This window comes from Canis lupus, chromosome 4, assembly GCF_003254725.2.
Source record: "Canis lupus dingo isolate Sandy chromosome 4, ASM325472v2, whole genome shotgun sequence".
Lineage (NCBI taxonomy): Eukaryota > Metazoa > Chordata > Mammalia > Carnivora > Canidae > Canis > Canis lupus.
The window spans coordinates 62,806,977-62,834,575 of NC_064246.1; the positions used below are offsets into that span (position 1 = coordinate 62,806,977).

The 27,599-nt window shown below is 37.0% G+C and overlaps 1 protein-coding gene across 1 annotated transcript in view; it reads right to left on the reverse strand.

Annotated features, from left to right (window-relative positions):
• ITGA1 (integrin subunit alpha 1) overlaps positions 1-27,599 on the reverse strand; it is a 160,888-nt gene that overhangs the window by 58,161 nt on the left and 75,128 nt on the right. Inside the window, exons 7-8 of the mRNA XM_025435006.3 lie at positions 16,976-17,124; positions 13,130-13,280 (exon numbers count right to left, since the gene is read on the reverse strand). Of these exons, the coding sequence (XP_025290791.1) occupies positions 13,130-13,280; positions 16,976-17,124 (300 nt within the window). The remainder of the gene's footprint in view (positions 1-13,129; positions 13,281-16,975; positions 17,125-27,599) is intronic.

The following is a 27,599-nucleotide window of genomic DNA, read 5'->3' on the forward strand; positions in this document are numbered from 1 at the left end:
TGGTGGTATAAGTCATAACATTAGTTACTACAGAAGTGAGTATTAGAAAAATGAAAGTTCAGGAACTTCCTGGGGGTGATGGAAATGTTCTATATTCTGATGGAGGTGTCAGTTACATGCGTGTATGCAATTATCTAAACCTTGTACATAATTTTCACATTGAAATCTTGCATTTCACTGTATGTGTTACTATATTTTTAATTTTTATTTTTTAAAGATTTTATTTATTTATTCCTGAGAGACACACAGAGAGAGAGGCAGAGACATAGGCAGAGGAGGAAGCAGACTCCCTGCAAGGAGCCTAATGTGGGACTCGATCTCAGGACCCCAGGATCAGGCCCTAAGCCAAAGGCAGACAGTTAACCACTGAGCCACCCAGGCATCCCTAGAATTTTTTTTGTTTTAGATACGTATAGATACCAAGAGATTAGAAAAGGAGAGCAAGAGATGAGTATAGGATTTGGGCTGATGTGTATCAGGTAAAGGACACCAGGTGGTGAATGTGGTCAGGCCCATAGATGCTTATAGTGCATACTTAAAATACATGTACATGTACAAATACAATAATAAACATAGAAACTTATAAAGTGGGTCACGCTTTCACAAATGATGGGGTCTCCTGAACTAAGGATCATTAATTCAATTCTGTGCTCCTGGAATCCAAAAAATAAAGGTAAGATCCCAAGCTCTGTGCTATTGCTTGAATTTTATAATATCCTACTCCCTAGGGACAAGAAAAATCAGAACATTTGGTGACCACAAAGATACCAGAAATTTCTAGCTTCATTTTCCATTTTTAAATCATATGCATAGATTTGTCTGGCATCATTAAACTGGCACTCTATGGTGCCTTCAAAGTCCTGTTGCAACATACATCTGCAAGAGTTCCCAACCACAGTTCAGCATTGTGCACTGTGTGGGTCCCAGACACATGGGTGGGCGGGCAAAGGGGGAGGCGCTAGTCAGTCCTGTCCTCACTGGGTCTTCTGGCCATGGATCCCCTGCCTCTCTCTTCTGAGCACCCATATCCAACCCCACTCTCCTTCAGCTGCCTGTTCTAGGCAGCTGCATGTATTTTTTTTTTTTTTTATGTCAGAGAGTTTTATTAAGAAGGGTACAACTTTCCACTTACAGTTAGGAAAAAATCTAAAATTACTGTTTTAGGTGTTGCTGTTTATGATCTGCCATACACTTGTTTATTTGTATCATAAAATACAAGGGCTTAGATTAGTAACTGAATCATTAAAATGTACACTAAATATTAATGTGAGCAGAAGAGTTGTGTCCCAGCTAGTAAGGCAGTTCTGGAGTTTTCCTTCCTAGTGAGAAGGCGCTGGGGGATTTATTCGTGGTTTCTTCTCCTTGCTTGACTCACGCCCTCATCCCTTTCCCACAGAATACCTAGGAGAGGTCCTGAGCAATATCACATATCTGCACATACAGGTCTTCATTGAGGTCCTTGTCTGCTCTTTACCTCTGTGTCTACCTACAAAATGTGTTCATGAGACACAACTGCCCTAAAGTTTGTGAAGAACTTTGTGCTGCTTTGAAAAAGTGCGAAATTTAGGAAAACAAGAGCTGGCTCTAAGGAAATCGGTATACTATTTCGGTAGCTTTTTTATTTTTGAACCTAACTCTCTACTACTTGCCCAGATTTGGGTGGGAAGGTCAATACCAGGAGTTTGCAAAATTACACCAGAACACAAAAACTCAGATCCTGTCTATTTGTCTGAAAAATAAATTCCAACCATTAGAAATGGTTTATATTTGAACAGAGGCCACTGGTGCTTTTTTCACTTTAGCTATTTGATGGGGAAGAGAACTAACGGAAATGAATGTAGAGAACTGTTCAGACGGGGAGGGAAACCCAAGGGTCACTTGTTCTTATGACATGGAACAATTGTCTCTTGTACTTAAAAACAATTAAGATGGTCTTCCCACATCTCAATGGACATGCTCCAGAGAAAGCATGAAGAAGGGTAGAAGAAAGTCTCCAGCCCCTAGAGCCTCCATCACACCTTTGTGTTGGTTTCAGGATCACTGGGGTCTTGCTCAACACCTCCCTCTATACCTGGTATTCTTCTCACACACTGCTAGATTCTTCGGTCAGCAATTTTGCTACACATGGATTTCTTTTAGATTCACACAAATTCTACATCATGTGAAGCCCTCTGAGTCCCCATTGTTTTACCTAATTTATCCTAGAAGTTATATGACACCCTCATCTGGAAAGTCACCATCCTTCCTCCTTAGTCCCTATTGAACACATTCTAGATTCACCATCATGTTGTCATGTTAACTTCCATTTCACTTATAAAGTGATGCATTTGAAAATTCACATTAAAATTGTAAAGATGCTTAGACCATGCATGGTTGAGGTTCTTAGTTGTGATGTAATGTTATTAGACATTTAGTACTCTGTGTGACAGACAAGAGACAATTAGGTAAAATTCAATGGGGGAAAATGCCCAAGTGATGTACTTAAATAATAAAAATAAAACATATAAATGGAACATGAGAGTATATATTTGGAAGAAAATATAAGAGGAAAAAATTCCCAGGAAGTACTGTGACTTGCATCCATCTTGAACTATTTTGTATTACGGAATGAAAAAAATGTAGGAAAGTATTTTGATTCTTCACCCAAGGATCTGGTGCTTGTGGAAACATTATTTTCTATGAATGAGAAAAAATACAAAATAACACTTATAAATTATACTTCTGTTTTACTTTATACAAATATGTCAAGACCAGGCATTTGATATTGGTAATATTTACCTGAAGTAGACATTCAGAATTGAAGCTCCCTTGAGGCAGATGTATCAAATGTTAAGTGTACAATTCATTTACATGTACTACGGTGCTTTTTGTGTGCAAATGAATGAAATGTTAAGATACTTTCTAACTTCTCTTATTTTCATTTGAATGCTGTAGATGATACATATTTCACAGTCATTATAATCCCAGCCATTATCATTTTAGATTAGAATATGAATGTAGAACAGGCTCCTGCTGGCAGTGTGTAGCATCCTCAAGTGACAAAGTATAGACCATACAGAATCATACCAGCTTAGGATCCTCACCAAATCTGAGAGTTTAATGGGTCATGTTTGCAGTTTTACCACAGAGTGCTTAACTTTTCAATGGTCAATTTTTTTGGGGGGGGGCATTGTCTTCCCCAAAACACATCTTTGTGGTTTTTAAGATCAATTGGTAGGTTAAAAAAAAAAAAGGATTAGGAGGAAGAGCCCAAGTGGTAATACAGGTAGAGCCTCAGGTATATTTGATCCATGTGAAGCATGAATGGAGCTTCAGAAATGTCTAAAGCCTTTCTGTGTGAATGTACAAGGAGAAGAAATAAAATAAAATAACTGCCTTATTTCCCAGTTTGGCACAAACTAAAAAATGAAAGTTTCACTGGGGAAAAGAAATATGAACTAGGAAAATAGAAATTCTTGCTGAAGTGAAATTTTTCTATACATTATTTATAACATTTTTGAAGAGCAATTTGACAATTCATTGATTAAAATAGGAAAGGAGCTCATGATTTTATGATTCTCCAGGAAAACTAATGTAATTATGAGAACCCTTTTTGACCAGATGGGAGGCAAAGTATGAATTATCAACTAGGGATCCAACCAAGGGAAACATAGTGACTTAAGGACAAGAAATACTGAATATGTAGCTAGATATCATGTAAAAGTGTTATAAGCTTTACTTAAAATTAAGAAGTCATTCATTGATAGATACAGTATCTGCTTTCCACTGAAGTTTATTTTTAATGTTGTTAATGCTGCTGATGGTTTATTCAGATCATTGCCTGCTCAGTGGCACCTGGAAAGCCAGACTATATTCTCTGGGGGGAAGCTGAACAAATGATAGCACTTCTGATATCCAATTGTCTGGGACAAACTGGGCATACATTGGCTTATGCAATTGAAAAGACCAGCCATAGAGATAACTGTGGCCAGTATTGCTGAGCGAAGCCAGGATCTATGGAATTATTCTCAACCACAGAAGAGATCAAAATAGTTATAGTAACTATTATTGTAAGGAGAAGTAATAATGGATTAATAGTAATAGGCAAGAGATAATTTATAGAACTAACAACAAGGGAAAAGACAGAAATAATGAGGTGTTTTTATTTTTCATATCTGTATCCCAAATAAAAAAGGACATTGCTGGATATTTGGGCTGTCTGCATAATTTGACTATTGTTGATAATGCTGCATGTACCCCTTTGAACCTGTATTTCTGTATCTTTTGGGTAAATACCTAGTAGTGCAATTGCTGGATCATAGGTAGTTCTATTTTTAACTTTTGAGGAACCTCCATACTGTTCTCCAGAATTTGCACTCCCATCAATGGTGCAAGAGGGTTCCCCTTTCCCTGCAACCTTGCCAACACCTGTTGTTTCTTGCGTTGTTAATTTTATCCATTCTGACAGCTGCGAGATGGTATCTCATCATGGTTTGGATTTGTATTTCCCTGATGATGAGTGAAATTTAGCATCTTTTCATGTGTCTGTTAGCCATCTGGAAGTCTTCTTTGGGGAAGTATTCATGTCTTTTGCTCATTTATTAACTGGATTATTTGTGTTTTGGGTGTTTAGTTGATAAGTTCTTTATAGATTTTGGATACTAACCTCTTTGGATAAAGAAGATGACACATATATATATATATATATATATATATGATGTATAAATATATTAGGTAAAATTCAATGGGGAAAATGATGATGTATAAATATATATATATACAAGATTATATTATATGTATAATAATATATATTAGATTATATATACATAATAGAGTATTACTCAGCCATCAAAAAGAATGAAACTTGCAATTCACAACAATGTAGATAGAGCTAAAGTGTATTATGGTAAATGAAATAAATCAGAGAAAAATACTACATGATTTCACTCATGTGTGGAATTAAAGAAAAAAAACATATGAACATATGAGGGGGGGGGGAAAGAAAGAGGGAAACAAACCATAAGAGGCTTTTAAAGATAGAGAACACACTAAGGGGTGATAGAGGGATGTAGGTGGGATGGGCTAGATGGGTGATGGTGATTAGGTAGGGCACTTGTGATGAGCACTGGGTGTTATATGTAAATGATGAATCACAGAATTCTACTCTTGAAACCAATATTGCACTGTTTGTTAACTAACTAGAATTTAAATTAAAATTGGAAAAGAAAACAAAAGAACATTTTGTCCTGTCTTATAAGAAAGTCATCTTGGTTATAAAATAGGTAGAGTCACCTTGCCCCTGGGAAGCAGTGAATCAATTTTGTGTTCTGGGGGGACACCTGGGTGGGTTGGTGGTTCAGTCTGCCTTTGGCTCAGGGCATGATCCTGGGGTCCCAGGATTGAGTCCCACATCCGGCTCCCTGGATGAAGTCTGTTTCTCCCTCTGTCTGTATTTCTGCCTCTCTTTTTCTGTGTGTCTCTCATGAATAAATAAATAAAATTTTTTAAAAAAAATTGTGTTCTGGGAGCTTATCAGGGATGAATCTTCTTCTTTCATTGTTACAAGGGTGTGGGGTGTCCTTCACTGTTCATACTTTTGAATGGAAAGGAGGAAATCTCACTGATGAGATGCTGAAAAACCACTATGGGTAATATCTGATACTTACAATGAAAAAGAGAGATTCTATTGAAAAACAATTTAGGCTAAACTCTTATAGTTCTGAAATTTTTGCTTCCTGACTTATTTAAAAAGTCAGTTTGTATTAAGAAGACTCCCTCCCCCTGGGCGAAGGGCACATGCTATGGAAATGAGAGCAAACAACTAGAAAGGAAGGCTGGACACAGTTGTATCTGAGATAAGGTTTGATAGTCCAGGGGGAATCTCTGAAGGTTTTTGTGCAAGGCGGCAACACAATTGCTCTAAGATTCCTAAGAATCTCTAAGATTCCTTCTAGCTCTGAGGTACCATGAATTTTATTATTTCACGGTTGTAAACTACTCTAGTTAAAGACCCTTAAGAAAAATATTTATTGGTTGCCTAGCCTGCTATTGTGCTAGATGTTTATAGTTACCTTCTCACTGATTTTTTATCTGAGAGAAAAGAAAGAGAAACAGAAAGAGAAAGAGAGAAACAATATTTACCCTTACTTATAAATAAAGATGCTGAAGCTTGGAGTATTAAGCACTTATCTACTGTCACAAAGGCAGAATTTGAACGAAGGTCTTTCTAGTTCCAAAAATATACTCTTCTCTACCCTCCCCCCACTGCCTTCTTCTCACTTTTGGAAAGTGCCCATGTGTCTGTTGTTGTTTAAGGTTACGGCATGATGGGACATGCTTAGTGTCTCTACTGGGTCTTTTTGCTCTGGTACAGGGGCTGGAGAGAATTTGGGAGTCTGGGGAATTGAGGGAAAACATGTTAGGATAGTCTTGCAGCACCTTCCAGAGATCTGGAGCAGCAAGAAAGAGAGATTAGGGTGTGAGGAAGAACAGCCCAGAGCAGTGGTACATATGGTCAGTCAAGGGGGTCTGCAGCCTTGGTCATGTGGCCTATAGCCGTGGAGCCTGCTGTCCCTTGGTTTCCTCATTCATAAATGGGAAAATGAAAGTTGCCCTGCTCTCTTTGGGACGCCACAAAGGACAAAAAAAAAAAAATCTAGAACACAGAAAAAACTATTGTACATTACAGAGTGCTTTATGCATGATAATTTAAATTATTTTCCATATTTGCATTTGAAAGATGGAATTTTTATTTCTCTTTTTCTGAATGCTCCATGGGGTGGCACCACGAAATTGAGTCATCTCAGCTCATGGAGGTAGTAAGATGGATTTAGAAAAAAAAAATCACTAATAAGGGGTAAAAAGCACTCTGACAGTCTCTCTCTCTTTCTCTCTCTTTTTGGATTGTGAGAGACAAATGTTATTAATAACAGATTGCTTTTATATTGATACAGATTTGTTCACAAAAAGTTAAAGTACTTTGTAATATCTTCTCCATCATCAATAGCAGGCTAGGTTTTTCCTTGGAACTAAAGGAAATTTCTTCTTTTCTGATAATTTCTCCCTTCTTGTCCAGTTTAAATGCAATTACAGAAAACATTTTATAGCTTCTGGTTGCTTCACTTTGGCTGCAGTGTTAGCAGCTATGAAGTAGGGAGGAAATGGCTCTGCATGGACCACATAAGCAAGGATATGTCTTCTGAGTTCTCCCCATTCTACTGGTAATGCCAAGAAGTGACTTGCACAGAGGAGCACCCATATTCTATAGAATCACATAAGAAGTCTTGCCATTGGAGGGACTTTACTCCTAAGTCTCAGTATAGACTGTCCAGAATAGACAAAAAATGAGGTGACCTTTTGTTTCTTTTCTGCAGCTCAAAGAGTTATAGGTATGGTAATACCACTATTCACTTTTAGTAGATTATTATAAGTCATGTCCTGATTTTCTACCTTCCCAAATTGTGGGAAGAATTATTAATTAGTATGAAAAGTATTTATTTTATTTGTTTTCATTTAAATTCAATTAATTAACAAAAATCATTAGTTTCAGAGGTAGAGGGCAGTGATTGATTCATCAGTCTTATATAACACAGTGCTCATTACGCCACGTGCTCTCCTTAATGTCCATCACCCAGTTACCCCGTCCCCCAACCCTCCTCCTCTCTAGCAACCCTCAGTGTGTTTCCTATGATTAAGAGTCTCCTATGGTTTTTCTCCTTCTTTGGTTTTTGTCTTGTTTTCCTCTCTTCCCCTATGATTTTCTGTTTTGTTTCTTAAACTCTACATATAAGTAGAATCATATGATTATCTTTCTCTTATTGATATATTTCACTTAGCATAATATACTCTAGTGCCATCCATGTCTTTGCAAGTGCAAGATTTCTTTTTTTGTTGTTAGCTGAGTAGTATTCCATTGTGTTACATATATATATAATATATATTATATATAACATCTTTATCTATTCGTTACATATATATACATATGTAATATATATCACATCTTCTTTATCTATTCGTCTGTCAATGGACATCTGGGCTCTTTCCATAGTTTGGTTATTGTGGACATTGCTGTTATAAATTGGGATGCAGGTGCCCCTTCAGATCACTACATTTGTATCTTTGGGGTAAATCCCTAGCACTGCAATTGCTGAGTCATAGGGTAGCTCTATTTTCAACTTTTAGAGGAACCTCCCTACTGTTTTCCAGAGTGGCTGCACCAGCTTGCATTCCCACCAATAGCATAAAAGGGTTCACCTTTCTCTGTATCCTCACAATTTGTTGTTTCCTGAGTGGTTAATTTTAGCCATTCTGATTGGTGTGAGGTGGTATCTCATTGTGGTTTTGATTTGTATTTCCCTGATGCTGAGTGATGTTGAGCATCTTTTCATGTGTCTGTTGGCCATTTGTATGTCTTCTTCGGAGAAATGTCCATTCATATCTTCTGCCCATTTCTTGATTGGATTATTTGTTCTTTGGGTGTTGAGTTTGATAAGTTCTTTATAGATTTTGGATACTGGCCCTTTATATGATAAGACATTTGCAAATATCTCCTCCCATTCTGTCTTTTGGTTTCGTTGACTGTTTCCTTTGTTGTGCAAACACTTTTTATTTTGATGAAGTCCTAATGGTTCATTTTTGCCTTTGTTTCCTTTGCCTTTGGAGAAGTGCCTAGCAAGAAGTTGCTGTGGCCAAAGTCACAGAGATTGCTGCCTGTGTTCTCCTCTAGGATTTTGATGGATTTGTGTCTCACATTTAGGCCTTTCATCCATTTTGAGTCTATTTTTGTGTATGGTGTAAGGAAATGGTCCAGTTTCATTCTTCTGCATGTGGCTGTCCAGTTTTCCCAACACCATTTGTTGAAGAGTCTTTTTCCATTGGATATTCTTTCCTGCTTTGTTGAAGATTAGTGGCCATAGAGTTGAGGGTCCATTTCTGGGTTATCTATTCTGTTCCATTGATCTATGTGCCAGTATTATACTGTCTTGATGTTTACAGCTTTGTAATAGAACTTGAAGTCCAGGATTGTGATACCACCAGCTTTGGTTTTCTTTTTCAACATTCCTTTGGCTACTCAGGGTCTTTTCTGGTTCCCTACAAATTTTAGGATTATTTGTTATAGCTCTGTGAAAAAGGTTGATGATATTTTGATAGGGATGGCATTGAATGTGTAGATTGTTCTAGGTAGAACAGACATTTTAACAATATTTGTTCTTCCAATCCATGAGAATATAACATTTTTCCATTTCTTTGTGTCTTACTCAATTTGTTTCATGAGTGTTCTATAGCTTTCTGAGTATAGATATTTTGCCTCCTTGGTTAGGTTTATTCCTAGGTATCTTATTTTTTTTCATCCATTGTAAATGGGATTGACTCCTTAATTTCTCTTTCTCCCGTCTCGTTAACGAATAGAAATGCAACTGATTACTGTGCATTGATTTTATATCCTGACACTTTGCTGAATTCTTGTATGAGTTCTAGCAATTTTAGGGTGGAGTCTTTTGGGTTTTCAACGTAGAATATCATGTCATCTGTGAAGAGTGAGAGTTTGCCTTCTTCTTTGCCAATTTGGATGCCTTTTATTTCTTTGTGTTGTCTGATTGCTGAGGCTAGGAATTCTAGTACTATGGTGAACAACCCTGGTGATAGTGGACATCACTGCTGTGTTCCTGACCTCAGGGGAAAAGCTCTCAATTTTTCCCATTGCAAATGATATTTGCTGTGGGCTTTTTGTATATGTCTTTTTTTTATGATATTGAGGCATGTTCCTTTTATCCCTACACTGTGAAGAGTTTTAATCAAGAAATAATGATGTACTTTGTCAAATGCTTTTTCTGCATCTATTGAGAGAATCATATGGTGCTTGTCCTTTCTTTTATTAATGTAGTGTATCACATTGACTGATTTGCAGGTGTTAAACCATCCTTGCAGCACAGGAATAAATCCCACTTGGTCATGGTGAATAACCCTTTAAATATACTCTTGGATCCTATTGGCTAGTATCTTGGTGAGAATTTTTGCATCCATGTTCATCAGGGATATTGGTCTGTAATTCTCCTTTTTGGTGGGGTCTTTGTCTGGTTTTGGGATTAAGGTAATGTTGACCTCAAAGGAAGAGTTTGGAAGTTTTCCTTTCAGTTTTATTTTTGAAACAACTTCAGAAGAATAGATATTAATTCTTCTTTAAATGTTTGGTAGAATTCCCCTGGGAAGCCATCTGGCCCTGGACTCTTGTTTGTTGGGAGATTTTTGATTACTACTTCAATTTCTTTGCTGGTTATGGCTCTATTTAGGTTTTCTTTTTCTCCCTGTTTCAATTTTGTTAGTTTATACATCTCCAGGAATGCATCCATTTCTTCCAGATTGCCTAATTTGTTGGCATATAGTTGCTCATATAATTGTTTGTATTTCTTCAGTGTTGGTTGTGATCTCTCCTCTTTCATTCATGATATTATTTGTTTGGGTCCTTTCTCTTTTTGATACATCTGGCCAGGAGTTTATCAATGTTATTAATTCTTTCAAAGAACCAGCTCCTAGTTTTGTGATCTGTTCTACTGCTCTTTTGGTTTATATTTCATTGATTTCTGCTCTAATCTGTATTAAATCTCTTCTCCTGCTGGGTTTAGGCTTTATTTGCTGTTCTTTCTCCAGCTTCTTCAGGTGTAAGATTAGGTTATATATTTGAGATCTTTCCTGTTTCTTGAAAAAGGCTTATATTGCTGTATATATACTTCCCTCTTAGGACCACTTTTGCTGCATTCCCCAAATCTTGAACAGATGTGTTTTCATTTTCATTTGTTTCCATGAATTTTTAAAAATTCCTCTTTAATTTCCTGGTTGACCTATTCCTTCTTTAGTAAGATGCTCTTTAGCTTCCATGTATTTGAGTTTTTTCAAATTTCTTCTTGTGATTGAGTTCAAGTATCCAAGCATTCTGATCTGAGAATATGCTGGGAATGATCCCAATCTTTTGGCAGTTGTTGAGACCTGATTTGTGACCCAGTATGTGATCTATTCTGGAGAATGTGCTATGTGCACTCAAGGAGAGTGTGTATTCTGTTGCTTTAGTATGGAATGCTCTGAATAGATTTGTGAAGTCCATCTGGTCCAGTATGTTATTCAAAGCTGTTTCCTTATTGATCTTCTGCTTAGATGATCTGATCCATACATTTCAGTGATTGGTATGTTAAAGTTCCCTACTATTATTATATTATTATCAGTGTGTTTCTGTAATTTTGTTGCCAATTGGTTTATATAATTGGCTGCTCCCATGTTAGGGACATAAATATTTACAATTGTTACTCTTCTTGTTGATAGATCCTTTTATTATTATATAGTGTCCTTTCTCATCTTTTATTAGTCTTCACTTTAAAATCTAATTTGTCTGATATAAGGATTGTCACTCCAGCTTTCTTTTGATGTTCATTAGCATGATAAATGGTTTTCCATCCCCTCACTTTTAATCTGGAGGTGTCTTTGGGTCTAAAATGGGTCTCTTCCACACAGCATATCAATGGGTCTTGCCTTTTTATCCAATCTGATATCCTGTGTCTTTTTGGGGTCATTTAGCCCTTTTACATTCAGAGAATATTGAAAGATGAATTTTTTTCCATTATTACCTTCTGTATTAAATCTTAAAAGTCACTGTTTCTGTATATTGTTTCTGTTCTTTCTGATCTATGTTACTTTTGGGCTCTCTCTTCACTTAAAGGATCCCCTAGGGCTGGCTTAGTGACCACAAATGCTTTTAGTTTCTGTTTGTCCTGGAAGCTTTTTCTCTCTCCTTCAATTTTGAATGACAGCCTGGCTGGATACAGTATTCTTGGCTGCGTATTTTTCTCATTTAGCACCTGAATATGTCATGCTAGTCCTTTCTGCCTGCCAGGTCTCTGCGGATAGGACTGCTGCCAGTCTAATGTTTCTACCCTTGCAGGCTATGGACCTCTTGTCCTGAGCTGCTTTCAGGATTTTCTCTTTGTCTCTGAGATTTGTAAGCTTCACTATTATATGTTGAGGTGTTGATCTATTTTTTTTATTGATTTTGAGAGGGGTTTCTATGTGCTTTCTAGAATTATACGTTTCTTTCCTCAGATTAGGGAATTCTCTGCTATAATTTGGTCCAATATACCCTCTGCCCCTCCCTCACCCACTTTCCTCTTCTTCTGGGATCCCAACTCTAATATTGTTTCTTTTTATGGTATCATTTACCTCTCAAATTCTCCATTTGTGATTCAGTAGTTGTTTATTTCTCTTTTTCTCAGCTTCTTTATTCTCTGTCATTTTGTCCTCTATATCACTAATTCTCTCTTCTGCCTCATTTATCCTAGCAGTAAGAGCCTCCATTTTTATTGCGTCTCACTAATAGCCTTTTTTTATTTCAACTTGATTAGATTTTAGTCCTTTATTTCTCCAGAAAGGGATTCTCTAGTGTCTTCTATGCTTTTTTCAAGCCCAGCTAGTATCTTTATAATTATTATTCTGAACTCTAGGTCCAATGTCTTACTTATACCCATACTGAATAAGTCCCTGGCAGTCAGTACTGCCTCTTGTTCTCTTTTTTGAGGTGAGTTTTTCCATCTTGTTATTCTTGCAGAAAGTGGTCGCTCTTCTATTTGAGAGTTGCAGCTATACTTTTCTTACATCTTTGGTTGAGTTTGCAGGTATTCAGAATGCTTTGATAGCTATCTAGCTGAATTCCTGGGACAAGACAAAATTAAGGTCTTCTACCCCTCTATCAGCTTGGACTATTCTCCAGGCAATGAATTTATTTCTAGCATATCTTCAGTTTTCTCCTTTCTTCCCTCCCTTCCTTTTTATTCCTACCTTCTACTTTCTCCTTCCTTCTCTCACTCTTTTCTTCCCTTCCTCTATTCCTCCCTATATCCCTCCAGCATTCTTCCCCTTGCTGGGGCATCCTCTTCTCCTCCTTTTCTTTTCTTCCTTTTCCTCTCCTACTTCTGTCTCTTTTATTGTCCTTTCTTCCCTAGGATACAAAGGGAGCACGACCCAATCCTACCCCCACAGAGTTTACCTTCAAATGGAGAAGTTTTTCCTTTTCAACATTGTTTGTGTAAATTTAATAAAATAACCATGATATGTACACATCTCTTGTCTCTAGACCAGAGTTTGAAAACCATGTTAACCATGTACTTACAGCTATGGAAAACCGCTGAATGTTTTCATCCTCACAGTCTTGGATGACTTTATTCAGTAGATGGTTGTCATGGGACTCCCCATCAGTCACAATTACCATGACTTTTTTAACTCCCCTTCGGGCACCCCGGGCTTCAGTGAAAGCTTCCTTCCTGAAGTGATCACAAGGAAAAAAAAGCAAATAAAACACCACCCCAAGGTTAGGCAAAGCAATAAACAAAAGAAAAACACTGTCAACTTAGTTAGACCAGTGTTGTCCTTCCAAGATCAACATTGACAACCATCATTCAAGCTGGGAGGCATAATGATCGCTATTTGTAATAGTTTTAGATTTCTCCCAGATGATGAAGAGGTCACCATTTTGCTAATCATCACATCTCCCATCTACAAAGGGCAGCAGTATTTCATTCTTTAAAAACTTCTCAGGGAAGGTGTGACTGGAGCACACACATCAGACCTAGAAAAGGTCATATCTTAAATACTCTCTCTGCCACTCCTTTCTCTATAAACACTCCTTTTATCTGCTTTTGGCAGAAGCTTTTACTTTATAATCACTTCCACCACATCTAGTCTGACATTTATAGAAGAGTATGGAAATCTTCTAAGCTGAGGAGAATTTTGTATGGCTGATAGTATTTGAGAGTGTTCTTGGGTATGGGGGAAAATCAGACATAGTAATAAAAGACTGCAGATCACTGTGATCTGAGTCAGTGACAGAGCAGGGCTTTGGGGATTAAGAGCAGATGGAGTAGGTATGAAACATTTGGTCTGAATGAGGTTTTAGGACATAGGCTCCTGGGGCTGGAGTGGAAGAAAGTGGCATGGAGAGAAAGGGAAAATTCTATAACCTAACTGCAAAGAAAGGAATTTTTTATTTAATTCAAAAAGCATTTATGGAAAGAGATGGAAGAGAGGGGAAATTAACAATTTTTATTTGTTTTGTGCTTCTACACACACACACACACACACACAGAGGCACATTTCTCCTCTATTATTTTCTTTCACTCAATTCACTTTCCCCTCTGGAGTCAAGTAAATTTTACTTAGGAATGAAACATTGAAAGGATTTCATATAATATTTTTTAGATTTTGGCATAAAATGTAGCATTCATTATAGTGAATGGTCCATTTCAATAGTTTTATTTGGTTAAGAGGACAGATAGCCCTAGTTTGGGATATGTTAAAAATTTTTTTTCTTAAGCTAAACTTTCAAAGGATTTTCACAATACATACTAGTTTTACTGTAGATACACAGTAAGTGCACAATAGTAGGCATCTTGTGAACGGGAGAGAAGATCCTAGTGATATGGACAAAGAGATTTCATCTGTGATTATTTTCCTTTAAAAGGACTGAATCCAGTATGACAAGATGTTAACAATTGTTGATTTGTTTGGTTGAGTACACAGGATTTTGTTGTACTATTTTTTTGATTTTTCTTAAAATTTTCAAAATAAAGAAGCTATTAAAAAATGATCACTAGGGAGCTGTGTATCTCTGCCTTCTACACTATACAGATAGATTTTCTGACTTCTTTATATGCACAAACAAAGGTGAAAACAGATGTTAAAGGCTAGTCTTTAAATGAAGTTTAGACATGGATATTATATAAGACTTGATCCTTACAGGATCACCAAAACTTCCTAAATCCCTTATTGAATGAACCTCAACTGATGGAGATGATTAAAAGACATTTATTTTTTTTAAGATTTTATTTATTTATTTATTCATGAGAGACACACACACACACAGAGGCAAAGACACAGGCAGAGGGAGAGGCAGGCTCCATGCAGGGAACTGATGTGGGGCTCAATGCCGGGACTCTGGGATCATACACTGAGCCGAAGGCAGACGCTTAACCACTGAGCCACCCAGGCATCCTGAAAGACATTTCTTAAAGAAAATCTGGTAGATCTAAACAAGGGTTGGTTTTATATAATGTAAGAGTAGCCACTGGCAGAACTTCCGAGCACACTTTTTCTGTTTCAAATATCTTCAGCAAATTGCCCTTTACCCCAAATACTATCATCCAATGAAAATAGAAGTCAAGGATTCTAACAAATTAAAAATATTGTTTGTAACTGTCCCTGCCTAAAAGGAATAAAGAGCAATTAAAAATATGCTTTAATGTGAAAAACTAATGTACAAGGAGGATACTTAGTAATACCATTACGGAGTTGTATTTATATACAAAACTCAATAAACTGTGCGTTCTACAGCTAGGCCCTTTGTGAAACATGTAGGCAAAAACCATATAGGGTCATGGTATTTAGAGTGTATTTATGCAAGAGCAAAGCAGCCAGAATATTTCTTCAGTTGGTTTTCAAAGACGAATATTCATTCTTAAGTGGTTGCCTGTGGAAAATACACAGCTCCCTACAGCCTCAGAGCTTTCAAAGAACACTTTGATTTACTTTGTGCAATCACACTTAGCAATTATTTAAGAGGGTACATTCACTACACCTCAATATGTGCACTCTTTGTGCATGCAAATTGGTGATCCTACAGGCAGGTAAATGTAAAATTACCCCATCTGTTTGTGGTTATTTTCTCTTGAGCCCCATATAACTAGAACCACATGCTTCTCTAACACTTATGAATCTAATGCTGCACATGAAATTTTAAATTTTTAAATATCCAACTCATTCTTTAATATCCATATTAATTATTTTAACCCCCATAAAATACTGATCTTAGCAGGCAGGTAAGATGAGAGCATGGATAGTTAGCTCTTTAAAGTCAGTTGAGGGATCCCTGGGTGGCGCAGCAGTTTGGCGCCTGCCTTTGGCCCAGGGCGCGATCCTGGAGACCCGGGATGGAATCGAATCCCACGTCGGGCTCCCGGTGCATGGAGCCTGCTTCTCCCTCTGCCTGTGTCTCTGTCTCTCTCTCTCTGTGTGTGTGTGACTATCATTCATAAATAAATAAATAAAAATAAAGTAAAATAAAGTCAGTTGAGAAGTTGAAGACACTTAACAGAAGGATCCTTAATCCAACTACTTACTAGATTTCTCAAGATTTTGGTATTGTTTAGTTTTTGTTCAGAACCTTACTAGCTTTAAAGGCAACTCAGGAAGAAAATAGCAGGAGATAAGGGTTGAGTGCAGTTGGGGAAAAAAAACAGAAAAAAAAATTGTTCCACACTGTAATCAAAGAATAGTTCTTAGTTTCTCGTAGAATCAAATTCAACCAGAGTGGATTATGTGTTCTCCATGGAAGTGTAAGAATAAGGAAGGGATATAATTAAGAGGGAATTTGGAAAAAGGAAGAAAAAGCGAAAAAATGATGATGTTCTTACAACTTCTTTTAATCTTTGCAATTGATTAGGCTTTCAAATGATTTCAAATACAGCAGTATTGAATTTAGCCTCTTAAAAAATCTTGAGAGCTTCAATAACCCTATATCAGGTACTGTAAAGTTATGAACATACTAAGATATAAATATATATTGAGTAGAAATAAATGAATATTAATCCTTTTTTAAAAAATGAGATTCCTAGAAGCTGTAAACAAAGAACAAAGGGAAAAATATTCACTAATATTATGTCTTAGTAATAAGGAATATGATAGAGAAGACTACAGTAATTTTTGTGACTGACTTTCCATCATTTCCATCATTTCAACCTTTGGAATAAGAGGAAAGATAAGAAGTGAGGGGAGACCATATTGTAGAAAAACTTGATCCTATAACTATTAGTTAGCCAGTGGGACCTAGTTTTAAAAAAGATTTTTTAAAAAGACAGTTAAATATTGTCAAGGTAAATGTTCAATCAACACTCCAGAAGGCTTGATTGTGAGCAGTTATTTTTTCATAGTCTTTTACTTTGGTTTATTTTTTTAATCCACATACCTGGCTGTGTCTATTCCAAGGGCTGTCATAGTCTGGCGGCCACCTCTCTGAATTATTTGATTTGCTGCAACAAGTACTTCTTCTGTTGATGAGTACTTATTAAGGTTGAACTCATGGGTTACATTTTCTCCATACTGTACAATTCCAACCTGAAATACCAAGCCACTGTGAGTTAACCATCTAGCAATGTTTGGTTTTCAGTTTTCTTAAACGTGTGGATCAGATATACGTTTTTGTCTTTCAGATGAGTTAAAAAATTCATCAGCACACAAATCTTTCTATTCTGACAGCAATAACCATTTCCACTTGTGGATATTTGTAGCCCAAAGAATAAGAATGACAATACTCTTATTAAATTTCTCAAGTGATTGGTTTATCTCTTCACCAGTTTCTACTTAATGACTCTGGCAGGCCTTGGAGGGTAGAAAGTGCAACACACTGACATGCTCTCTGCCTTCATGGAGCTTCTAACTAGTAGAGAGAGAGAGAGAGAGAGAGAGAGAGATTGAACACATGATCCTTCCAATGCATGTTCAACTGTGGAGAGGGCTGTAATGGAAAAGCTGTTTAGCAAGTAGGACTTAAGGCTCTACTTCAAAATGGGGGCTCAGAGAAAGCCTCTTAAGAGTGATATTCAAGTTGAGGCTGAAAGGTACAAGGAGGGTGGAGATCTGTCCTGGATAAAGATTGAGTGGGAGGACATAATCCACACAAGGGGAATCTGTGTGTAAAGAAGCTGAGATGAGCAAAAAGCAGGGATGTCCTGAGAACCAAAAAGAAGTCAGTGAGCCTGGACCAGGCTGTGAGGGGAAGTGAAACAAGATGAGGCTGGATGAGTAATAAGTGGGGCATGTTTCTGGGGGAGCACACTTTTGCTTCAGGCTGTATCTAGCTCAGGCATAGCTTCATTTCTCTTATGCCAGCCCTTCTCCCCACCCCTCCTTTTCATGTTCTCCGTCTTCCCTTTTTTGCCTCCCTCCTTTCACTCTGTCTTTAGCACAGACAGGATAATGTTAAATAATTAAAATCTTTTTTAAAAATAGAGGACATTAGACATCTTGGAGCAATTATGCCACCATACTTAAATAAGAATAGTGCCCTATATAAATATGTATTTTTAAAAGATTGTATTTATTCATGAGAGATGCACAGAGAGAGGCAAAGACATAGGCAGAGGAAGAAGCAGGCTCTCTGCAGTGAACCTGATGTGGAACTCGATCACAGGACCCCAGGATCACGACCTGAGCTAAAGACAGGTAGGTACTCAACCACTGAGCCACCAAGCATCCTGTATCCTATATTTTTAATGCTTTATAAAAACTTTTTTTCCTAATTTATTCAGATTATAGTATCACATTTTATAAATGAGTAATTTAAGTTTACTCCTCATAGTGAAGGGGCAGATGAGGGTCTAGTCTAAAATGTGAATCCCTTATCCCACAGCTCTTTCCATCACTCTATTTCTTCCCTACAAAAATACAACTTCCTAAAGTCCCTGCATTCTCTGTCACCTCATCCTGCTAGTTTCTGCTAAATGCTGCTACCATTTCATTGCTACTTGATGAATTTAATGAGTTAGCTACCTAATCTTCAGGGACTGGAGAATATAATAAAGCAAAGCAAAAAAATTATATTTTAAAAATAGAAATAGAACATATTAATTCTTCCTTAGAGTTGCTTAGTTAGGTATAGGATAAATAAGAAACAACTAGAGATCATATACAAGTGTAAGATAAAGTACATAATAAGCTGAGTGAACATGCAATCTGCTCAATTTGTGCCCTGTTCTTCTAAGAATATATCTTTCACTGAATATTTGTCACCATAAGTACCAAGACTATGCACTGTTATAATTGGAATAAAGATGACCAGAAGTCCCTTTGGAAATAAAGTAGACTACAATGAACTAATTATGCAAAAAATAATAAATGAATGGGGACATACCAATAACTCCAGTTCAAGTTATTTCCTTGAATTATAATGAAATGGATAGTTATCTATTACTCTCTACATAGATTTAAAATTATTTTCCCAATGACCTTTATAGCTTTTAATTAATAATCCAGGGAGACACTAAATAATTATTAAGGGAAACCATGAAGGTTTGATACTGTCTTTGTTTATATAAATATTCACTGTAAATAAAGGTAAAATGATGTTGGCACTTAAACATTATGCCTATTTTTAGGTATCAAGATGAATAAATATTGTTGTGAAAGTTAATTGCTCATCCATTTAGGACATCTTATGGAGTTGTTTGTTTTTATTTCCCTTTGTTTTTATTTGACTAAGCAGGAGACCAAAGAATTCTGAGAACTGTCATTCCTGTCATTATTCTTGGACATTTACATTTTACTACTTGGGTGAATCTACTGAACACCCTAGTCTCTTATTTGGATAATCTATTGAACGGTCTAGTCTCTTGTTTCTTTGACTTCCTCATCTTCATAATCTTTTCCTCTTTTTTTTTTTAAGATTTTATCTATTCACGAGAGACAGAGAGAGAGAGAGAGGCAGAGACACAGGCAGAGGGAGAAGCAGGCTCCATGCAGGGAGCCCGATGTGGGACTTGATCCCAGATCTCCAAGATCACACCCTGGGCCGAAGGCGGTGATAAACTGCTGGGCCACCGGGGCTGCCCTTCATAATCTTTTCCTATAGCTCACCTGTTATTCACTCTCAAGGTCTTATCCTTGACCTTGTCAACTGGAAAAACTGCAGCACCTCCAACTCCATTCAAGTGTTCTTCTGTATGCCCATTAACTTCAGCTCATTTACCTAGTATATTTAATTCATCAATTCCTTCACCATATCAAGACTTCCTATTAATTCAGAGATCCTACTTTTTTTTTTTTTTTTTAACCTAGCCTAGATCCCATGGTCCATCACCATAATCATTTACTTGCAAACTTTAACTCCTTTAACCATTTTTCCCCTCCATTAACTCGCTTGGCTAACTTCCAAATCTGGTTAAATCCAAATATCTCCCTTTTCTTTGTGTGCTTCTGTGACACTAAATGTTTCTAGACAGAAATCACACAACTTGTAGACTGGTCTCACTTTAAAGTTATGGCCATGAATCTCTAATGTGGTTGCACATAACACAGCCCAACAGTCCTACTCCTTTTTACCAACAAGTGCACTTTGCTCCCACTTGAGAGCAAATGGTCATAAGCCATTAACTGTCATAAGCCATTAACTGCTCAGGAAAAAGAGAGTATCACACTGATACATGGGGAGGAGTTCACAGGAAAAGAGGTAGAATTTATCCCAATTAAACAAGGCTGCTTTGTGCCATAACATTTGATATTTGCAACATGCTTTACATATCTTATAAAACCTTCTATAAACCATGGATTATCTGAACACTAGGGATAGAAAAATTTTAGCCCTTGGTAAGTAAAAAAATCAGTGCTTTATATCTTTCTCTCTTTCTCTATCGACTTAACATATATATCGCTTTCTTAAGTTTATTCTCTAGAGAATTTACAAATGCCAGTTGCTTTCTTTATACTTTGCTTCTAACTCCACCTGAGCATCTCTTCAGATGACTGACTGTCCTTGGACTGCTAGAAGTGTTTTGCCCCAGGGGCTCAAAAAGCCAGGAGTGCCCAGGAGTTTTCTCCCTCCTTGCCTATTACCATGTTCCATAGGCGACGCTTCAGTGCAGGCAGTGAAAGACCAGCACATTGACTCAACTGGGAGCTCCCCTTCCAGATCAGCCTGAGTCTTGATTTACCCTGAAATCACACCCTTGCTTGTCCTCAGTTGCTACTGTTTTGCTTCTCCAAATATCTTACTATTTTCTCTAAAAGCACTCCCTTAGTAAATCACTATCACTTGGCTCATTTTCTCAGGGTTTGTATCTGGGAAACCAGACCTAAGGGAGAGAAAGAGAAGCTTCAAAGCACTGATTTTGGACTTTGCAAGAGGATACAATTTTTCTGCTATTCCTAGTGTCCAAGTAACCCAATATTTTCATAGAAGGTTTTATAAGGTATGTAAAGTACATCACAAATGTCAAATATGATGGCACAAAGCAGCCTTGTTTAACTGGCATATATTCTACTTCTTTTCATGTGAGCTATTATCCCTCTTTCTGCATTTCTTCATTGGCTCAGGCCAGATTTCACTGCCTTGAACCTGGACTGTGGCAATAGTTGGTCTCTCTGCTCTTGCTCTCCCTCCTATTTCCATTCTCCTCAGCTTCTTCTACATATTAATGAAAGATTTACTATCTTGAAATTCTTTCATCATATAACTTGTTCAAAAATCTCTAATGGCTCTCCACTGCTTAGTATATCAATGACTTTGAAATACACAGTACACTTTAGAAGATAATTTTTATTCTAATTAAGATAGAAAACAGATAGATCTTCAAGGTGCTCCTGGAAATACTAGACCTATAGGATAAAATTCAGTTTTCTTCCCCTGACTTGCAGTTACTCAAAGCCTGACTGTATCTTATTTGTTCTCCTTCATCTTTAGGATTCCCCAGTTCAAATGTTGCCCCTACCCTTTCTCATCCCTCCAACAAAGATACATTCTACCCATTCCAGGAGATAAGTTTCACTTTCTCTGCAAAAATTTCCCCACCTAGCCAATGTAGCGCATACTGATCTTCCCCTTCTCTAAGTTTTGAGGCAAACTTGTCTATTTTGCTCCTGTGAGTACTGCACTCTTCTCAACTGCTTTGTATGCATGCTTTATCTCTCCAACTAAATTATATGTTCTAGAGGGCCAAGGAGGGGTAAAGAGCATGGACTATGTCATAGCTTTTGGTATTCTCTTATCCCATGCCACTGTTTTGCTTTGCTTAGAGTTGACCCTCATACATTCTTACTAAATGACTGTAACATTTCACATAAGCAAGTAGAATATGGAGATAGCAGAGAAATAATGATAAGCAGAAAAAGACATAAAGTAGTGTGGGAAATGAGAAGACTGGGCAGTAGAAACTTAGATCTCAGGGAAGTGACACTCAGTGTAGGCCCCTGGCTGATACTGGGCTGCATATTTCCTTAGGAACCAGACAGAATAAGGCTTGCTGTGTCTTCTCCAGAAAGGGGTGCCATTTATTGATTTTCATCACAGGAAAATGGTCAAATCCCAAAACAAACATAAGTAATGCTTTGCTGACTATTGATAAGACCTAGTGAATAAAAACAGAGTCAGTCCTAGCTTAGTGTATAATTTAAGGCAAGTAAAACAGATTCATTCTAGCACACTGTGTGTATATGCAAATGCAACAGAACCAAGTAAGGGTGATGATTAAATAACAAGATAAAAAGTGAGCCAAGTGATAAATACAAATTGTAAGGAGGCTGGAGAAAAGAAGCACAAATATATTTATTGTCTTATGTTGAAAGGCCTCATGGAGGGAGGAAGATGCAGCCTTCTGAGTGAGATACTCAGGTAAAGAACAATCAGTTACAAATGTAGAATGGGAAAAAGCAATGCTGTCTGGAACTTGGAAAATATGTCAAAAATGAGGAGGAATTGAAATCATTCTAGGAACTGAGAAAAATAAAAACAGCCAATAATCATCATATGTGACTTGAAGCAGCCAGTTGCTTCCATTGTTGGAATGATACAAGATCCAGAGGGTAGAAATTAAGTAGAACACTGTTGAGGAGTAATAGAGATGGATAAGTTCTCGGCATGTTTGCTGAATGGAAATAAACAGACAGGGATGACAGCTAAAAGAAGCAACAGGTTAGATGTAGGTTCTCTTTAAAAGAAAATGAAAAAAGAGTAGCTTATGGCATCCGTAACACAGTACAGGAAGATAGTAACAACACTCACAAGGGATAGATGAATCACAAGTAGAACTTCAGTCACTTTTCAGAGGCAACTGGAAAGGAAGCCTTTACTTTCTAGAAAGATACAGTTTGTACTTCCTGAGTAAGTAGAACAAAAGATATAGGTATGTAATTATATTCTAAGGCCAAAGAGAACTAAGATTCAGGCTATGGCATAAATCAGGAACACAAATGCCTGAGGATTCTTTTACATGAGCCAGAGGTTTGTAACACTTATTCAAACCCGCCATTTAAACATGAGATTTATAATCCTTCTTCAGCTAAGCCACAAACTAATATTCCCTTACTCCTTTCCTAGGGAGTACTATCATCCTTTTGTGTCTTACTAGGTATGATTTTTAAAGAGTTCCATGGTCAAGTAATCTTGGAAAATGATGAATAACACAAAGTTAACATTTATCTTTACAGCGGGACCCCCTTCCACATCCTCTCTGTCTTTCTGCCTTTATCTCTTCTGTCTGCCTTTTTTTCTCCCACTGCTATTTATATTAACTAAAAAAGAAAAAGATAAAAGAAAAAAGCTACAAATTTCAAATGCAAAAGACCAAGGTTTTTTTGTTACTCTTGTCCTTATTTGCTCTACTTCTTCTCATAAGCAAATTCTCTTGAAAGTGCTCTCAGAGGGGCACCTGGGTGGCTCAGTCAGTTGGGTGATGGACTCTTGATTTCAGCTGGGTCCTGATTTGGGGGCTGTGAGATTGAGCCCTGCTTTGCGCTCTACACTCAGCTGGGAGTCTGCTTGAGATTCTCTCTTTCCCTCAGGCCCATCCCCTCCTCTCTAAAATAATAAATACATCTTTTTTAAAAAATGAAAGTGCTCTCAGAATCTCTAATATGACAGCATGCATTGTGAATCATGAATTGGAAGACCTGGTATATTTTATTCTTATTTAAGGGAATATTTTTTGGGAGAAACATATTCAACATCTCAAGCAACACAGTTTGGACAAAATTGCCTTATAATACTGACTTACCTACTTGTAAATATCAATTAATTGTTTTTGCCTCATTCACCTTTGATATATTCATGATACAATATCATGTACTGCAGTCATCCAAATATAAGATTTTACTTCATTTCTAAGTTGGAAGTCTTTTAGGTTCAGGGACAAAGTTTTAGTTTTTGTAATTTTTAAATTGCCCATGACATCTAGCATAATACTTGATCAGTAAGATATTTCATATGTATCTGCCAAATTACAATGAATTAGTTATCTAAGTGGTTTCATTTCTTCTGGGGAATAGAGAAGAAAGAGAAGGAAAGTGAATGTGAGAAATAGAAAAGAAATCACCGAAAGGAAGGCATTCTGATTTTTCTCTCATGAAACTTCAAGTCGCAACAGCATGACAAAGAAGTTTAAGAAAGAGAAATATGCAAAATAGCTATTATAAAATAATGAAGTTTTCTGTGTAAGATGCACAATTGCTTAACGTGAAAAGAGCTCAGGCTTTGTGTCTGGCCAGTTTTATATTTCCTTTTACCAAACTGTGGTACAAAAGCCCTACCCTATAATGTGCTTCTAATGTAATTAGAAGTCAGAGTATGAATGTGGTAATAATATAGATTGCAGTCCAATTGAACTGTCAGCATGGGTCATTCTGATGCAATGTTAGCTGAAACCAGGCTTAACCTTTTGTCACTATGGAGAGGGACATAGATGAGCCTGGCTTTCAGATGAAATGAGTCCTCAGAAATATAAAGTTAAATGATGATAAATATAGGTCCCGGGAAAGGGATATATTTAACTGCCCTCTTAGATACTGCTGCAATGAAGCTGATCCAAATTCAAAAATGCAAGGATAGGAGAGTGAAAGTAAAGTTCTGAGGAAAGAGAAGACTATGGGAAAAATCAGGAAGAGAGGTGAATGGAGCCAGGGAGGGAACACCTGCAAAGCCTGAAACCTAATGTGAAGGGGATGTCTCGGGGGAGTCCCACAAACACATACTTCTAACTCAATGATTTCATGAAGTAGAGTGAAAGAAGGAGGTTATTACAACAATGATTTTTTTAAAGATTTTATTTTTTTAAATTTATTCATGAGAGACACACAGAGAGAGACAGAGACAATAGGCAGAAGGAGAAGCAGGCCTGCTGCAGAGAACCCAATGCAGGATTCGATCCCAGGACTCCGGGATCACAACCTGAGCCAAAAGCAGACACTCAACCACTGAGCCACCCAGGTGCCCCACAACAATGATTTTTAACACAAGGAGAAAAATCCCAGTAATGACATTTTTCCAAACCAAATAATTCATCTCCTCTGTGGTTGGAAAGACATAAAACTCTAAATTGTATCCCATAAATAAAAGGATTAAGGTACAATGCTGTCAAAGTAGAGTTCATAGTCTGCTAGGAGAGGCAGATATGTGATACAAAAAGTAGTGCTACCAATGATGAGAGCAATAAGTGAAGGGTGAGCAAAAGGTATGGAAACATGGGAAGGGAAAGAACTGTTCATGGGAAGCAGGGGTGGAAAGATCATGGAAAGTGCCAGAACAACTGACATTGGAGGTTAAGTCTATGAAGTATACCTAGCACCTAGGGCCTGGGGTAGAGAAGGGCACTCTGGGCAGGGGGGCTCATGCAGACACAGATGATGTGTTCAGGGAAGGCCAGGGGAGGCTAGGGCACCAGGGAGGCAGGGGGCAGTGGGAATGACTGGTGCCAGGTGACAAATGCCACATAGTCCCCTGGAGAGCTTGGATCTTATTCAGCAGGCAAAGATAGGAGATTTCTCTTATCCAGGGAAATGTTATGGTCTGAACTTTACCTTGGAAGGATAACTCAGGTGAGTTATGGATGGAGGAAGGGGGGAAAATGGAGAACGGGTAGCTATTGATAGAGAAGATTCACCTCATTCACAACACCACTGTCAGAAACTATAGCCTGATTAACAAGGATATGGCTGCAAGGTGCAGTCAGGCTTCTTTTCAGACTTCAAAACAATGAATCGGGCCTAATATTTAAGGCTTCTAGGGAAATAACCATAAAATGTGCAGTAAAAAGAAAGATAAATAATATTCCTAAAATTTAATTAATTTCTCTCTTTCATTTTGGCTGGTTTAATGTTATTCTACACTCTTGATAGCAACAATCTAGACATTGTTCCATTAGTATATTTCACTTTTATATCAAGCCTCACAATTTACTGGTTTTATTTAGGGTAATGCACTTGTATTTGGCATATTTATATCATTCTCATTTATTATTAAAAGCAATGTTATGTTTAGGTATTGAGGATCAATAAGACCTCCATAATGTTTATACCATCATATCTTTTATGGCAAGCTCAGAGTGTTTCAGGTTTTTTTTTATAGGTGGTTTTTTTAAAAGGCAATTTTACAGCCTTTACTCTGTCTTGGGTAAAAAAAATGGTTTACAAAAATTTTTTCACTATGTTTTCAAAAGTCTTAATGGGACCACACAGGAACATGGAAGAAATTTTGAATAACTATTTGGAGTTGATCTTTTTGTAATTGTGTTGCATTCTCTTAATGTATACTAATTGTCATACAGAAAACTTATTTTTTTAAAGTTTTTTAAATTTTAGTTCCACTTAATTAACATACAGTGTTATAGTAGTTTCAGATGTATAATATGGTGTGATTCAACATTTCTATACATCATTCTGTGCTCATCACAAGTTCATTCTTAATGCAAGCTTTTTTGTTTTCCTTCCTTCCCCCCTTCCTTCCTTTCGAAGGTTTTTTCTTTGTTGTGTTGATAGTTACTCTCACATCTTTGCAACTATCTTCCAATACGTGCAGTTACTGAATGACAAATCTACGACTGCAGAGAATAGGCCATCATATTCGATTTTTACTTGTTGTTACTAGGTGTATAACTGTAATTAATATAGTAAACAAGAACTCATAAGGTATAGTCATAATGTAAATTTTTGGGGGCCCAATGATCTCTTCAAAACTTATTTAGGGTGAAGTTTTTCCATTCCCCTTGGATAGAAAGATAAAGGTCTTATTCTTTGTTTTGAAAGATCTGTTAAAAAAAAGAGAGACCAATAAAATTGACCTTTAGGCAACACAAATTTGAACTGTGTGGGTCAGTCCACTGATAACATGACTTTTTTTTTTTTTCTTGGTAAATACAATGTAGTATACAGATGTGTTTTCTCTTGCTTATGATTTTACTAATAACCTTTTCTTTTTTCTAGATTACTTTATTGTAAGAATACGGTATATAACATGTATAACATATACAATATATGATAATCCACTGCTTATGTTATTGGAAGGGCTTCCAGTCAACAGCAGGCTATGAGTAGTTAAGTTCTCAGGGAATCAAAAGTTATATGCAGATTTTTAACTCTTCAGAAAGTCATTGTCTCTAACCTTCACATTGTCCTAGGGTCAAATGTATTTGAATTTAGGTTGTACCACAGAAACTGCTGTATTTGTAGGTCAACAAAATTATCATATAGCAACAATTTCATGGGGTTCAACTTAAATTAAAACAAAATCAAGAAGACAAAATATCAAAGTTGATTTACAGTTAAATCTTCTCTCCTTCCCTTACTAAGTAAGGCTTACAGTGGGTGAGAAGCATGCAGTTGAGAAAGGGGAACAACTAGTTGTTTCTTTCTTTGTTTCTTTACTTATCTTCTTATCTTCCCTTGCTTGTTAACTGTAGTTTCTGACCTCCACAGGGACAGGGGGAGGGAAGATGAATAAAGGATACAGGAATTCTTACTTGACTGGTGCTATCTTGAGATGGATCCAGTGCTAACAGCCTTCTTGTGGATTCTCTGCAGATGTCCCTTTACCTGCAACCTTGTCTGGGTGA